Genomic DNA, 14,792 nt, shown 5'->3' on the forward strand with positions numbered 1-14,792 from the left:
TGTGCCTCTGGGCATGTGCAGACGGTCATCACCAGATGCCAGGGATTCTAGGGCAAGGGGTGGGGGTGCTCTACACATTTGGGTCCACAACCCTTCTGCAAACTCCAAGCTGGCTTGGAACAAAAGAGAGCCTTGCAGACCAGCCAGAAGAAAATAACACAAGGATCAGCCCCTGGTGTCAGCAGTTCAACTTCCTGAGAAGAACTGGAATCCATAACTCAGCTCCTGCATCCATATTTTGCGGAGTGGTCGTTCCCTTGCAAGCAGTCAGCTGTGAAGCCAATCTCGGAAGCAGGGCATGTTGGAGTGCAGCCAAGCGGAGGCTCTGCTCAGTTTGATTTCTAGGGTGGCACAGTGGCTAGGCAGGGGTCTGCAACCTGCGACTCTCCAGATGTTCATGGACTAAAATTCCCATCAGCCAATTGGCCATGCTGGCAGGGGCTGATGGGAATTGTAGTTCATGAACATCTGGAGAGCCACAGGTTGCAGACCCGTGGGCTAGAGGGTCAGATTAGGATGTGAGAAACCCAGGTTCCCATCCCCTCTCTGTCAGGAGGCTTGCTGGGCGACCTTGAGACAGTCACGCCCTCTCAGTCTCGCCTACCTCAGAGGGTTGTTGGGAAGATAAAATGGAGGAGAGGAGAATAATAGAAGCCATTTTGAGGAGAAGGGTTGTGTATAAGTGAAGTAAATGAATAAATAAATGGCTCTCAGCGAAGGGGACAGTGACTGGCCATTGGGAAGGTTTACTTTGCTACGTAAATGATTGGGTGACATCGGACTCCTAGCTGGAACGACACCTTTGTCAAATGGGATCTCTCCATGGTCCTGAAAACTTAATTTTTGTTATCTGGCTGCAGCGCTTGCAGTACCTGAGCAGCAGCATACTCTACCATTGACTTCAATGGACATTGAAAGGTGTGGCTCTGGTTAAGATGTCACTGCTGATGACCAAATACTTGCTGCCTGGTACCACTGGAAGCTGTTGGGTTACTCAAGCTGAAGTTGAGCTCCGCTTGAGCCAGGCTCAACATACTTACAAACTCTCCCATGTGTTGCACTACTGCAACACCATGCATACACCTTGGCTCCTAAGGGCAGCAATCAAATGCAATATCAAGACTGGAGATGGAAAATAGCTTTTCAGGGAACTGAAGGTGGTATGATAGAGGCAAGGTTGCTTATGGCACTCACACGTGTGTGTTTTTTTTTCTTTTGTCCCACTACCATTTTACTCATGAAATGAGCTGCGTAGGTTTTTAGAGCTTGTCAAAATCCTGCAGAAGTTGTTTGACCAGATGCTAGAGATGAATGTGCAAAAATATGGAGCTGCCTTATGCAGAGTCAGGTTATTGGATCAGCTAGCTGTTCTGACTGGCAGCCGTTCTCCACTGTCTCGGGTAGAGAAGGGTCCTTCCCAGCACCCACTAGAGATCAGGGGTGTGCACCATTTGAAGGGTATTTTTCAGGTTCGGGTTTAATGGATTCAGAAATGTTTTGAAAAATCCAAAGAAAGCCAAATCTCCATACCAGCTTTTTTGGGATATTTGAAACTAAACCCAAACCCGAAAAATTCTAGTCGCCTCCACATGGATCTTGGAGGTGGTAGGTGGTGTGGAGCTGAATGCTGGCCTAGAACGCCAGCATGGTGTAGTGGTTAAGAGCAAGTGCACACTGATCTGGAGAACTGGGTTTGATTCCCTGCTCTGCTACTTGAGCTGTGGAGGCTTATCTGGGGAACCAGATTAGCTTGTGCACTCCAACACATGCCAGCTGGGTGACCTTGGGCTAGTCGCAGCTCTTCAGAGCTCTCTCAGCCCCACCCACCTCACAGGGTGTTTGTTTTGGGGGGAGGGAAAGGAAATTGCAAGCCCCTTTGAGTCTCCTTACAGGAGAGAAAGGGGGATATAAATCCAAACTCCTCTTCTTCTTCTTCTTAGCTCTGCCGAGCCCAACATTCAGCTCTGTGCCACCTGCCACCTCTGAGACCCATGTTTGGAGGTGAAGCACAGCTATACACTGGGCTTGGATGGGTCAAGCCAAGCATTCAGTTCTGTGGGGCCTCTGAGGCTCACGTGGAGTTTGGAGGTGGTGGCACGGAGCTGAGACCCATCCAGTCAGCAAACAAGTGAAGGGGAAAGGATGGGGGATGGTTGATTCTCCCCCAGATTTAAAAAATGATGGCAAGGCCCAAACAATCTGAATAATGCTGAAAAATATTTTAGCTCCCTTAATTCACCATTACTTTTCAGGGTAAAACCCCTTGAATTTCAATAAGGTATTTTTTTGTTAGCTGAATCCACACCCCTACTTGAGATTTTTAATGACAGGTGCCAGAATTTGAACCTGGACCCTTCCCCACTCCCTTTTCCCAGCTGCTCCATTTCTCTAAAACAAAGCAGTGAGGTCCCGAGCCAAATCTGACCCCCTACAAGAGCTTTCTGCATCTCCCTGTCGGTCAACCACAAATCGTGAAACGGGGTGACATCTCTCAGAACTTGGCAGCAAGACACGAGAGTCCCTTCTCCGCCTACAAAAACTAGTTGCCATCTATGAAGAAAAGCATCAAGTTTGCCCGTTGAAATATGGAACCAGGATTCAAGTGGTCCTGAAAACTTGATTTTTGCTATCTGGCTGCAGCGTTTGCAGTACCTGAGCAGCATCGTACTCTACTATTGACTTCAAAGTGCTTCCTTCCTCCCTGGGTGCTATTTTCCACCTCTGCTTGCAGCACAGCTCTATGGAAATGCCCAGATGTAGCCAGCTGTGGCCTGCTGGTCTATGATAGACAAGACGGAGGGATGGAAGAAGGACCTCACTCCACGTCATCCATCCCCTTGTGTCATACAAAGAACCAGGGTCATCTGTCACACTTGGGAGCAAAATGTCCATTAAGTTGGCAAGTGAAATGGGAGAACGGGGCCGGCTGTCCCAGGAAGGAAGATCAGGGTAGGGTCAAACCAGAAAGAAACAGAAGCCTCCATACCTCCTGCTGTTTCTCCGATAGGACACCGTGACTATGGCGGCCGTTCTGGGTGCTGCCCTTGTGTCCGTTTTGGTGAGGTGTGGCTGAGCGGCTGTGGCCGGTGCAAGAAGAGGAGGGACTCCGGCTCGACCGATGGCTGTTGGCCTTCTGGCCATCCTCTCTGTGCTTGGGGCTCAGTCTGGAAAAGGAAGGGGGCAAGGAGCAATCAGTCAAAGGGGGCCCAGCTTGACCCCAAAGTACATGTCTAAAAGGCTGTCAAGTGGCAGCCAACTTAACATGAGCAAAGCAAGCGAGAAGCAAATGTGGTTTGCCATTGCCTTCCTCGGCAGAGCCTTCCTTGGTGGTCTCTCTCCAAAATACTGACCAAGCTTAGCTTCTGAGATTTGGCAAGGTCAGGCTGTAACAGGTTGCCTTCCCTCCCCTTTACCCTGGTAGGTGTATAAAGGGCTGTCAAGTCCCAGCTGACTTATAGTGTGACCCAGTGAGGTTTTCAATGCTAACAGAGGTGGTTTGCCATTGTCTTCCTCTGCATAGTGACCCTTGGTGGTTTCCCGTCTGAGTACTAGCCAGGAACGACCCTGCTTAACTTCTGGGATTTGATGAGATCAGTCTAGCCTGGGTAATCCAGGTCTGGGTTTTATCCTGGCACCCTTGCCCATTTCCCCTTAAACTCAAAGCCAAAGAAGAAGAAGAGGAGGAGTTGGAGGAGTTTGGATCTTTATATCCCCCCTTTCTCTCCTGTAAGGAGACTCAAAGGGGCTTACAATCTCCTTTCCCTCCCCCGCTACCCCTGACAACAAGGTGGGGCTGAGAGAGCTCCAAAGAACTGTGACTTCCCAAGGTCACCCAGAGGGCATGTGTTGGAGGGCACAAGCTAATCTGGTCCCCCAGATAAGCCTCCACAGCTCAAGTGGCAGAGCGGGGAATCAAACCCGGTTCTCCAGATTAGAGTGCACCTGCTCTTAACCACTACGCCACGCAGATGCTAGCGTGACCTACCGACTTGTCGATTTGCAGTTGCTGTAACCTGAAGAGAGGGAGGCGCTCCTGGAACTGCAGCTGCTATGCCTGTGGGACCGTTGGGTAGATGATTCGCTGTGCAACCTAGAAGAGGATACCCCCAGGTGTTGGAAGGGAAGATGAATGCCTAGACCACCTGGCACATCTTGGCTTATTATGTAAAAACTCTAAAGCACCAAATATTTATCCATAACATTTATAACCTACTTTTTTTGCCCTGATCTGGGCCACCAAGGCAGCAAACAAATTAAAAACGCAAAATATCATAAAAACAACCATTAAAACAACAACAAAAACAACCATTAAAACAAGTAAAACCAAGCTAAAATATGCATCCAAAATGGTAAATACAAGGGGAACATAGAGTGGGAAGCAGGGGTCACTGTGGGAGGGCCCGATAAAGCACCAGTTTTTCCATTTCGCATGAGCAGGTCTCAGGGCTACATGATAACATTTGGAAGCTCACCTTTTGCGGTTTTTGTTTTTCTCTTTCCGTTTGCTCTTGGGGCTCCTGGACCTATGAGACAGCAGAAAACTGAACTCGCAGAAAAACAGCAAGCAACGGCAGCAGTCACCACCAACCTCATAGCCTTTGTCTGCAGATGCATCCTCCCTTCCTTAGAGGGGCCAGATTTCAGGGTTCCTCTGCAAGAGGTGAACTGGGATCCCTGAGTCTACACTTACACCTGGGAGCAAGTAGCCCTGGTCACCAACTACAGTGAATGGACAAACATCCTGCATGTGGCCAAGGCTGTGGTTCAGTGGAAGATCATTTTCTTTGCGTGCAGAAGATCCCAGGTTTAATCCTGAGCGGCTCCAGTTTAAAAAGATCAGGCAGTAGGTAATGTGAAAAACATCTGTCTTGGATCTTGGAGAGCGGCTGTCAGCCTGAGTAGACTGTATTAGACTGTATCCGCTCCAGGCTATGGGAGTTGTGAGTGGTGCTTTTCGGGGTCGCATATAGCATCTGGGGAAGGGGCTTGGCTTTGAATAACTTAAGAGCAGCAGGAATAGTCAACATAAACCAGGGATTAGTACCTAGATAAACGTTTGATTTCAATCGCACATCAAACTGTGCACATGTTGAACGAAGAAGAAGAAGAAGAAGAAGAAGAAGAAGAAGAAGAAGAAGAAGAAGAAGAAGAAGAAGAAGAAGAAGAAGAAGAAGAAGAAGAAGAAGAAGAAGAAGAAGAAGAAGAAGAAGAAGAAGAAGAAGAAGAAGAAGAAGAAGAAGAAGAAGAAGAAGAAGAAGAAGAAGGGGGAACAGGAAAAGGAGGAGGAGGAGGAGTTTGGCTTTATACCCCACCTTTCTCTCCTGTAAGGAGACTCAAGGTGGCTTACAAGCTCCTTTCCCTTCCTCTCCCCACAACAGACACCTTGTGAAGTAGGTGGGGCTGAGAGAGTTCTGAATGAACTGTGACTAGCCCCAGGTCACCCAGCCGGCTTCATGTGAAAACAGGAATGTAGGAGTGTGGAAACACATCTGGTTCACCAGATAAGCCTCTGCCACGCAGTTGGAATCAAACCCGTTTCTCCAGATTAGAATCCACCTGCTCTTAACCACTAGACCACGCTGGCTCAACGCATGTATGAAGGGAAAAAAATCACACTGCATGCATCCTTCCCACCCTTCCTGCTGCTCTGGCAGTCTTCTCCAGCACCCCAAACAAGTAAGCATGGAATCTGCGTTGACGTGGTCTTCCCCAGTTGATGCTGCCAAGTAAAATTAAAGGGGAGAAGCGACAGAAGCCACCGCAGGATTCTCACGATCTTTCATGCAAGCCATCCACAAAAAAGGGCCAAGGTCAGTCACTAGAGTGAATGGGTTGTTTGTGAGGTAATATTTCAATACTCCAAGTACAGATAATGCACATCCAGTCAATGTGTGATTTGGCCACTGGAAGATAGGGCGTAATCCAACTAGGTTGGGATGGAGGAATCATAGAGCTGGAAGAGACCCCAAGGGCTATCCAGTCCAACCCACTGCCATGCAGGAACACACAATCAAAGCACTCCTGACAGATGGCCATCCAGCCTCTCTTTAAAAACCTCCAAAGAAGGAGACTCCACCACACTCCGAGGCAGTGAATTCCACTGTCAAACAGCCCTGACTGTCAGGAAGTTACTGTCAGGAAGATAACAGCAGACCATTTCTGGAGTTTGTGTGTGGAGGTTACTGCTGGAAGGAAGGTGCTGAGTGGAAAGGAATCTACACTGTTAGGTCTCACCTGTGCCTCCTCTTCTTGCGGGATCCGGATGCAGATCTGAAGGGCGGCCAATGAGAGGAAAACAAAGAAGGGGAAAGGGGCCATTGGTTGAAATGGTCAACAAGAAGTTAATTTGAGCATCTCTCTCTCTCTCTCCACAAATACCAAACATCACCCCAGCATTCCACAACATGAGTGGGAAGAAGAAACACGACCCTGACTAGGGCTGGGCAAACGAGAAGGCGGGGCTATGCAAATAAGGGAAGGCTTGATTCTCAATGGCTGGGGGGGGGGGGGTTGCCATTAGGAAAAGGGAAGCATTACAGTTTTATTTATTTATCCATCCTACCACGTAAGGAAGCATCAAACACACCTTAGTTAATTATTCTTTGGCCTTGGCATTATTTGCGTGTATGTCTGTCGAGGGCTGTGTAGTGGTTTGCGTGTAGGGCTGTCGAGGAGCTGCGTGGCGTAGTGGTTAAGTGCTTGCACTGACACTCACACGGTCAGGAGTTCAAGCCCCCTGTGGGTCAGATATCCTGGCAGCTGGCTCATGGTCAACTCAGCCATCCATCCATTCTTTTGTCAGTAAATGAGTACCTAGCACATAGCTAGGGGGCAAAGAATAGCCTGGGAAAGCAATAGCAAACTACCCCACAAAAACAGCTTGCCTATGAAATCACTGCTTGCAGTGGTGCCCCAGTGTCGAACACGACTGAAGGGGAAACTTTACTTTACTTTAAAAGGCTGTCAAGTTACAACTGACTTATGGCGACGCAGTCAGGTTCTCAAGGCAAGAGACGAACAAAGGTGGTAGCTGTAAGATTGTTATCAGGAATTTAGACTGTATGGGCTCCAGGCTATGGGAGTTGCGAGTGGTGCTTTTCGGGGTCGCATATAGCATCTGGGGAAGGGGCTTGGCTTTGAATAACTTAAGAGCAGCGGGAACACGACGTCTACCTTTATGCCACTTACCTTTCCCTCCTATGCTTTTTCGCTGTTTTCTTCTTCTTCTCCTTCCGGATCGGAGAAGAGCTCTCCTCACTGGAAAGTAAATGGAAGGAACCGTTTAGGAAAGCTGAAAGAGGGGGCTAAGACAGGCCTGAACAGCATTAACGGACTCACTAATCTCAGCACGGCCCATATTGTGCGATCCGAGGCTGGGCATTTTTGAGCCTTGGGTTTGGGTCCCAAGCTTTTTTTCGACTCAGAGAAGAATGAGAGGACAATTGTCATTTGGAGCCTCACAAATGTTCCTGGCGGGGGCCCACTGATCCACAGGGGCATAATTTTCCTGACAACTGAAGCAGGACAGGGAGCCAGGAAAGTTAGCATTTATGCAATGTATTCTCTACGGCCCCTTCTGCACAATTCCGCACATGCAGAATTGTATTTTTTATTATTTATTTATTTGTTTGTTTTAAAATCTATACCTCATACTTCCCCTAGGGCAGTGGTGGTGAATCTATGGCACGGGTGCCAGAGGTGGCACTCAGAGCCCTCTCTGTGGGGAAATTCCCCCCCACACACAGACATCTAGGCTGGCCTGGGTCGCTGGGCACAACATGTAGGTAACCCTGTTAAGTGCTGTTAAACCCCACTGATTTTCATGGGAAGAACTAAAGCACAATCCTTTACCTGGGAGTAAGCTTGGTTGCTGGCAATGGGGCTTGCTTCTAAACCCTCCTAGGGTCGTGATTCACCCATTCAAAGTGTTGCATGGTTGCTTAAAAGCAAAGCCACTGACTACCACCAAGCTTACTCCCAAGTAATGTGTGCCTTGGAGCCAACTGTTTTTTCTAAATTATTTTCTAAATTATCAGTATTCAGGTTAAATTGCCGCGTTGGCACTTTGCGATAAATAAGTGGGTTTTGGGTCGCAGTTTGGGCACTCGGCCTCTAAAAGGTTCACCATCACTGCCCTAGGGTCTAGGGCCGTGGTGGTGAACCTTTGGCACTCCAGATGTTATGGACTACAGCTCCCATCAGCCCCGGTCAGCATGTTTATTGTTGAAGGCTTTCACGGCTGCAATCACTGGGGTGCTGTGTGGTTTCCGGGCTGTATGGCTGTGTTCTAGCAGCATTCTCTCCTGACGTTTCGCCTGCATCTGTGGCTGGCATCTTCAGAGGAGACGGGACTTTCTTTCTTCCTGGGACATCTTTCTTCCTGGGACTTCCTCTGAAGATGCCAGCAACAGATGCAGGCGAAACGTCAGGAGACAATGCTACTAGAACACGGCCATACAGCCCGGAAACCACACAGCACCCCACTTACACAATTGTTTGCAAGTGGATTTTGCTGTTCCACACAGCTTCAAAGTGCATTGAAAGTGGATTGAAAGTGCATTATTCTGCATGTGTGGAAGGGCACTACCCTATTTTTTAGCCCTGCTTCCTGTATGTGTAAGGTTCTGCTGTACCACCTTCCTTCGGCCTGTGCTGAGGCCTTGTTGGTTCTGGGAAAGGGAAACCAGAAGGACATTGAGTCCAGGGCTTCCTTGTTCTTAAAACAACTTCAGTGCGCTGGACTGGGACAGTTATTTATTGATGAAGGAATTGAGAAGAGACTTGGTTCACCGGAAGTGGATTTGCCGTCGTAGCTGTTGCAAAAGACGTCCACCTTTATGCCATCTTGTTATTAACTGGTTTTAATGTTTATATTTTTTGTGTTGCTTTTATCTTAGTGTAAGCCGCCTTGAGTCACTTGGGAGATTGGCGGGGTAGAAATGTAAAATATAAACAAATAAACAAATTAAATGCCAGAGAGCTGTTAAACCAGCCTGAATTCACAATAGTGATCTTGATGGATAAAAAACCTGACTCGTTATAAAGCAGGCTCATGTGTTCACTTATTGAATTCTCGAATATATATATTTTTGGTGGTTTTTAATGTGAGTCATCTCAAATTTTATACAACAAATCCACCTCCAAAGTACCTCATACAAAGACACGCACATTTCTCGGCACATTTCCCTCTACATCCCACCATTTATTTAATTTTATCTCCAAACTTTCTTCCTGGGACTTCTGAATTTTAAGACCTAAGACATCATTCTCTTCGATACCAAAACTGACTGTTAAGTGCCTAACTGGAAGGGCCAGAAAGTGGAGCCACCAGAGAAGAAGAGCTTTTTGAATTTCAGAGAGACTTCTGAGGTATATAGAAAAATATTACCTCATAAATTAAAGAAGGGGGAAATATCCCCGGTGACTTAATGAGGCCCGAGCATGCTCATTGCACTGGGATGTGTCCTCTGCCAGGCTGTGGGCCTCTGTAGATACCCAACCAGACTGATCTTTGATGTCCACCTTGACTGTACCTCACGGTGTCAAGGAAAAAATATATCATGCAGCTATTGCTCAACACTAGCCCATTAGCTTCTAGCTCTTGTTTCTTGTGTTTCTCCTGCAGGAAGCTCTACTGGAACAAAGTCCTCAACTCACCTGCGCTCCGATCCGGGTTTCCTCTTTTTGCTGAGGTCGCATGGCAGGAAACAGAAATATGCAGAGGTTAAGGAGAGAGACGGTTCACGGAAAGGGTCAGGTTTCTGAAATCAGCTTAACACAGGAAACTGGTGAGGCTTTGTACTACACAAGCTATGGATCTGGGCTGCGTGCCTTATTTTGCCTGAGCCCTGAGGAAACTTAAGATAAGTAAAATGTGACATAGTAAGAATCACAGTCGTTAGATGAAGTTTCCAGCTCATACAGATGTGAAAACGTGGCTAATCTCTGTAGAAACCTCCACAGGAGCTGACAAATGCAACATGATTTCTAATGCAGGAAACAAACCAAGACATTCTTCCTTGTTACTCTCAACTCCTGTCTCCTTTCTTTCCCATTGACATTTTTCTTATCTCCTTTCTCTGAGCCTGACTTCGGCTGGGAATTGAGCAGGGTTTGAATCTAATAAAACAAACTAAATTTTATCTTCCCTTTTCAGTGCTGATGGCAGCCAAGAAGGAGGAGGAGGAGGAGTTTGGATTTATATCCTCCCTTTCTCTCCTGTAAGGAGGCTCAAGGTGGCTTACAAGCCCCTTTCCCTTCCTCTCCTTACAGACCTCATGGCATTACCACACTGAGGCCCCTTCTGCACATGCAGAATAATGCATTTTCGATCCACTTTCAATGCACTTTGAAGCTGGTAATTACCTGTACTTACAGACAGGTAAGTGGGGCTGAGAGAGTTCCCAAGAACTGTGACTAGCCCAAGGACACCCAGCAGGAATGTTGGAGTAGGGAAACACATCTGGTTCACCAGATAAGCCTCTGCCACTCAGGCGGAGGATTGGGGGATGAAACCCGGTTCTCCAGATTAGAATCCACCTGCTCTTAACCACTACAACAGGCTCTTAACCACTACAACAGGCTGACTCTTCAGCTGTATGTCCTAGCTAGTCAGGCCCCAAATTAAAACCTAGGTATCAGTGGTCAGCATCAGTGTGCATACAAATGCCTCAGTCGTGTTTATCCAAAGCTGTGTGTGTGTTGTTTATTTTAAAATGTCGCATTGCGTCCCTCCCTGCATCCATAGCTGTGTTTTCCCTGAGTATGCCGTGGGCGTCCTTATTGTGAATTCCATCTTTCTCGATCCAGATGTCCCTTTCTCTCCCCGCTGTGTTTGTCTCTGTGTGTGGAGGCATCTCTGCAAGCAGCCGGCTCAGAAAACCCTGTCTTGCGGTCGGCACCCATGGCACCAAAACGCAATGGCAGGATGCCTGCTGCCATCCGGTGGTACTTTGGAGGTATAGCAAAGCAGCTGGCAGCGCCCACAGGAAATAACCCGCTGTTTCGCATTGTATTTCTTGTCTCATGGTTCAAACTCGATCATTCTGGAAAGAAATTGTTTGTAGGCTTTTTGCTTCTTGCTGTGCAATTGAGCCCCGTGAGAGGGTGGGACCTGTGAACTGCTCTGGGCATGAATGAAGAAGAAGAAGAAGAAGAAGAAGAAGAAGAAGAAGAAGAAGAAGAAGAAGAAGAAGAAGAAGAAGAAGAAGAAGAAGAAGAAGAAGAAGAAGAAGAAGAAGAAGAAGAAGAAGAAGAAGAAGAAGAATTGAATTTATATCCCCCCTTTCTCTCCTATAGGAGACTCAAAGGGGCTTACAAACTCCTTTCCCTTCCCCCCCTCACAACAAACACCCTGTGAGGTAGGTGGGGCTGAGAGAGCTCAGAAAATCTGTGACTAGCCCAAAGTCACCCAGCTGGTGTGTGTTGGAGTGCACAAGCTAATCTGAATTTCCCGATAAGCCTCCACAGCTCAGGCAGCAGTGCAGGGAATCAAACAGTTCCTCCAGACTAGAGTACACCTGCTCTTAACCACTATGCCCCTGCTGCTCCCTGCTGGTATATAATAAGATCATCCCAGTCCCTTACACTAGGGCAGTGATGGTGAACCTTTTCGAGACCAAGTGCCCAAATTGCAACCCAAAACCCACTTATTTATTGCAATGTGCCAACACTGCAATTTAACCTGAATATTGAGGTTTTCGTTTGGAAAAAATGGTTGGCTCCGAGGCGTGCGTTACTTGGGAGTAAGCTTGGTGGTAGTTGGTGGCTTTGCTTTGAAGCAACCGTGCAACTCTTCCAATGGGTGAATCATGACCCTAGGAGGATTTACTCAGAAGCAAGCCCCATTGCCAGCAACCGAGCTTACTCCCAGGTAAAGGATCGCGCTTTAGTTCTTCGCATGAAAATCAGTGGGGTTTAACAGCACTTAACAGGGTTACCTATACTGCTTCCCCAAAACTAGGTATTAATCGAGCCCAGCAGCCCAGGCCAGCCTAGATGTGTGTGTGTGTGGGGGGGGGGGTGTTGACTCTGCACGTGCCCACAGAGAGGGCTCTGAGTGCCACCTCTGGCACCCGTGCCATAGGTTCGCCACCACTGCACTAGGGCTTTCAGAGTCAGGTTGGGAAACTCTTGAAAATTTGGGGGTGGGGCATGGGGGGCACAGATCTCAGGCCCCTTCCGCGCATGCAGAATAATGCACATTCAATCCCCTTTCACAATTGTTTGCAAGTAGATTTTGCTCTTCCGCACAGTACAATCCAGCTTCAAAGTGCATTGAAAGTGGATCGAAAATGCATTATTCTGCATGTGCAGAAGGGGCCTCAGTGTGGTAATGCCATGAGGTCCACCCTCCAAAGCATCCATTATCTCCAGGGGTGCTGATCTCTGTCATCTGAAGGTTAGCTGTAATTCTGGGAGAACTTCGGTCCTCGCCTGGAGGTTGGCGACCCTGCTTAAACTTGGAATGATCTGCTACAAAACGTTATATGCCACAAGGGAGCTCAATAGTAGGAAAGACCCTTCTCTGCTACAGACCCCCGCTGCCCTTGTGATCAAGGGGAGAAAGGTTGGTGTGAAATTTCCCTTTCATATAATACATCTGAAGAAGCGGGAGCTGATGCGCGAAAGCTTATACCAAAATAAACTGGGTTGGGGCGTTGTGGGTTTTCCGGGCTGTGTGGCCATGTTCCAGTAGCATATTCTCCTGACGCTTCTGATCCTCTGAAGACGCCAGCCACAGATGCAGGCAAAACCTCAGGAGAAAATGCTACTGGAACACGGCCATACCGCCCGGAAACCCCACAACGCCCCAGTGATTCCAGCTGCGAAAGCCTTCCACAATAAACTGGGTGAGTCTGAAAGGTGCCCCTTGATTCCCGTTACATTCTTCCACGACGGATCGACAAAAAAGTCGCAGGGAGGATTCTTGGCTTGCCCTGTAAGTCCACCTGACTTCCCAATCAGCTCGTCTGATGCCAAAACACCTCACACTTCAAAAAACCAGGTCAGCTGTCAGTCTCGCTCAGGGAGATGACGGCATGTTGCATCATTTGACCCAGATTGAAACCCCAGATTTTCAAGGAAAGGCAGAGGCACATACTGAAGCTGTGCATGTATGGAAGAAGTGGGTGGCTTGTACCCTGCACATTCCACCCCATTGTAGCATGTGGAAAAAAAACCCTTTGATACTTCCAGTTAGAAGGCTCCTAACAACCCCTATTAGGAAAGAGGAGCTGCTAGTCAGAGCAGACAGTGCTGAGTTGCCTGCAAATTTAGATCTGTTCAGGAGCAGCAGTGGTGTAGGAGGTTAAGAGCTCGTGTATCTAATCTGGAGGAACAGGTTTGATTCCCAGCTCTGCTGCCTGAGCTGTGGAGGCTTATCTGGGGAATTCAGATTAGCCTGTACACTCCCACACACGCCAGCTGGGTGACCTTGGGCTAGTCACAGCTTCTCGGAGCTCTCTCAGCCCCACCTACCTCACAGGGTGTTTGTTGGGAGGGTGGAAGGGCAAGGAGATTGTAAGCCCCTTTGAGTCTCCTGCAGGAGAGAAAGGGGGGATATAAATCCAAATCCAAACTCTTCATGTGTTCCCTTCACACTCTGAAGCACAGACTGATTCTGCAGCTGGTTGTGGTGGGCTTTCCGGGCTGCGTGGCTGTGGTCTGGTAGATCTTGTTCCTAACGTTTCGCCTGCACCTGCAGTTGCCAGCCACAGATGCAGGCGAAACGTTAGGAACAAGATCTACCTGACCACGGCCACGCAGCCCGGAAAACCCACCACAACCAGTTGAATCCGGCCGTGAAAGCCTTCGACAACACACTGATTCTGCGGCCTCTCTGACTATTACACATGAATATGGAGGCCTCTGGTTTTGTTCATCCGGCTGTTCCTGCCCGGACCAAACCTGACGGTTTCATTTGGGGGGGAAGAATGACTCACCGGCTTCGGCGGTGACCTGATTTCTTTTTCTTTTTCTTCTTGGGTGGGGGGGAGGTTGAAGAGCTGGACTGCCTCTTAAGCCTGTGGAAGAAGGGGAAAGAGCAGGAGAGAGAGAGAGAGGCTGGTAACTCGAGACGTTCCTTTTCTTCCTTTTCTTTTTGCCGTCCAGTTGCAGCTGACATCGGAACCCCGTAGGATTCTCAAGACAAGAGATGAAACAGAGGTGATTTGGCGTCGCCTGCCCCTGCGTGCTTAGCCTGGACTTCCTCCGTGGTCCCCCTGTCGACCTTTTGTCCCATGCTGCCCAGGGTTTTTCACAGAGGTTTAAAAAGTATTGCTATTTCATTTCATAAACCTTTAATAGGCATCAGTAAATACAATATATGAAATCCAAAAGCACTTTACATTTACCCCATCTCCCCGATTTAATTAGATTACACTACTTGTTGGACAACCCTGATCCTTCTCTCTGTATGATAGTGGCAGACTTTCTCCTGGAAATTACTAAACGCCAGTAGATTTCCTTCGACCTGTATTATATATGCTTTTTAATCTGTTAAAATTTTTTTAAAAAAAATCCAAAAGCAGTATAAAACATCTGCAATCCAAAAAGGATCAACAACCCAAAACCCTTCCCAGGAATTCAGCAACCAGCTCCAAGATCTCAGTTGAACTGTTATTTAACAACAACAACAAAAAAGTCCACGTGTTAGGCGTAGAATTCCTTAATGAAGGGGGAATGACACATTGGAAATCAGGTCTAAAATCCAGATATTTAGGACAATCAAACAAAATATGCAGCATCGTTTCGGGGGTATTGGCACAACAAGAACACACCCTATCTTGTAT

At 47.9% G+C, this 14,792-nt stretch overlaps 1 protein-coding gene across 1 annotated transcript in view; it reads right to left on the reverse strand.

The window, feature by feature from the left end:
• SRRM3 (serine/arginine repetitive matrix 3) overlaps positions 1-14,792 on the reverse strand; it is a 112,122-nt gene that overhangs the window by 19,606 nt on the left and 77,724 nt on the right. Inside the window, exons 6-12 of the mRNA XM_048518826.1 lie at positions 13,944-14,024; positions 9,658-9,687; positions 7,189-7,257; positions 6,235-6,270; positions 4,473-4,523; positions 3,986-4,090; positions 2,987-3,164 (exon numbers count right to left, since the gene is read on the reverse strand). Coding sequence (XP_048374783.1) covers positions 2,987-3,164; positions 3,986-4,090; positions 4,473-4,523; positions 6,235-6,270; positions 7,189-7,257; positions 9,658-9,687; positions 13,944-14,024 — 550 coding nt within the window. The remainder of the gene's footprint in view (positions 1-2,986; positions 3,165-3,985; positions 4,091-4,472; positions 4,524-6,234; positions 6,271-7,188; positions 7,258-9,657; positions 9,688-13,943; positions 14,025-14,792) is intronic.

The sequence above is a fragment of the Sphaerodactylus townsendi genome, linkage group LG16 (assembly GCF_021028975.2).
Source record: "Sphaerodactylus townsendi isolate TG3544 linkage group LG16, MPM_Stown_v2.3, whole genome shotgun sequence".
NCBI lineage: Eukaryota > Metazoa > Chordata > Lepidosauria > Squamata > Sphaerodactylidae > Sphaerodactylus > Sphaerodactylus townsendi.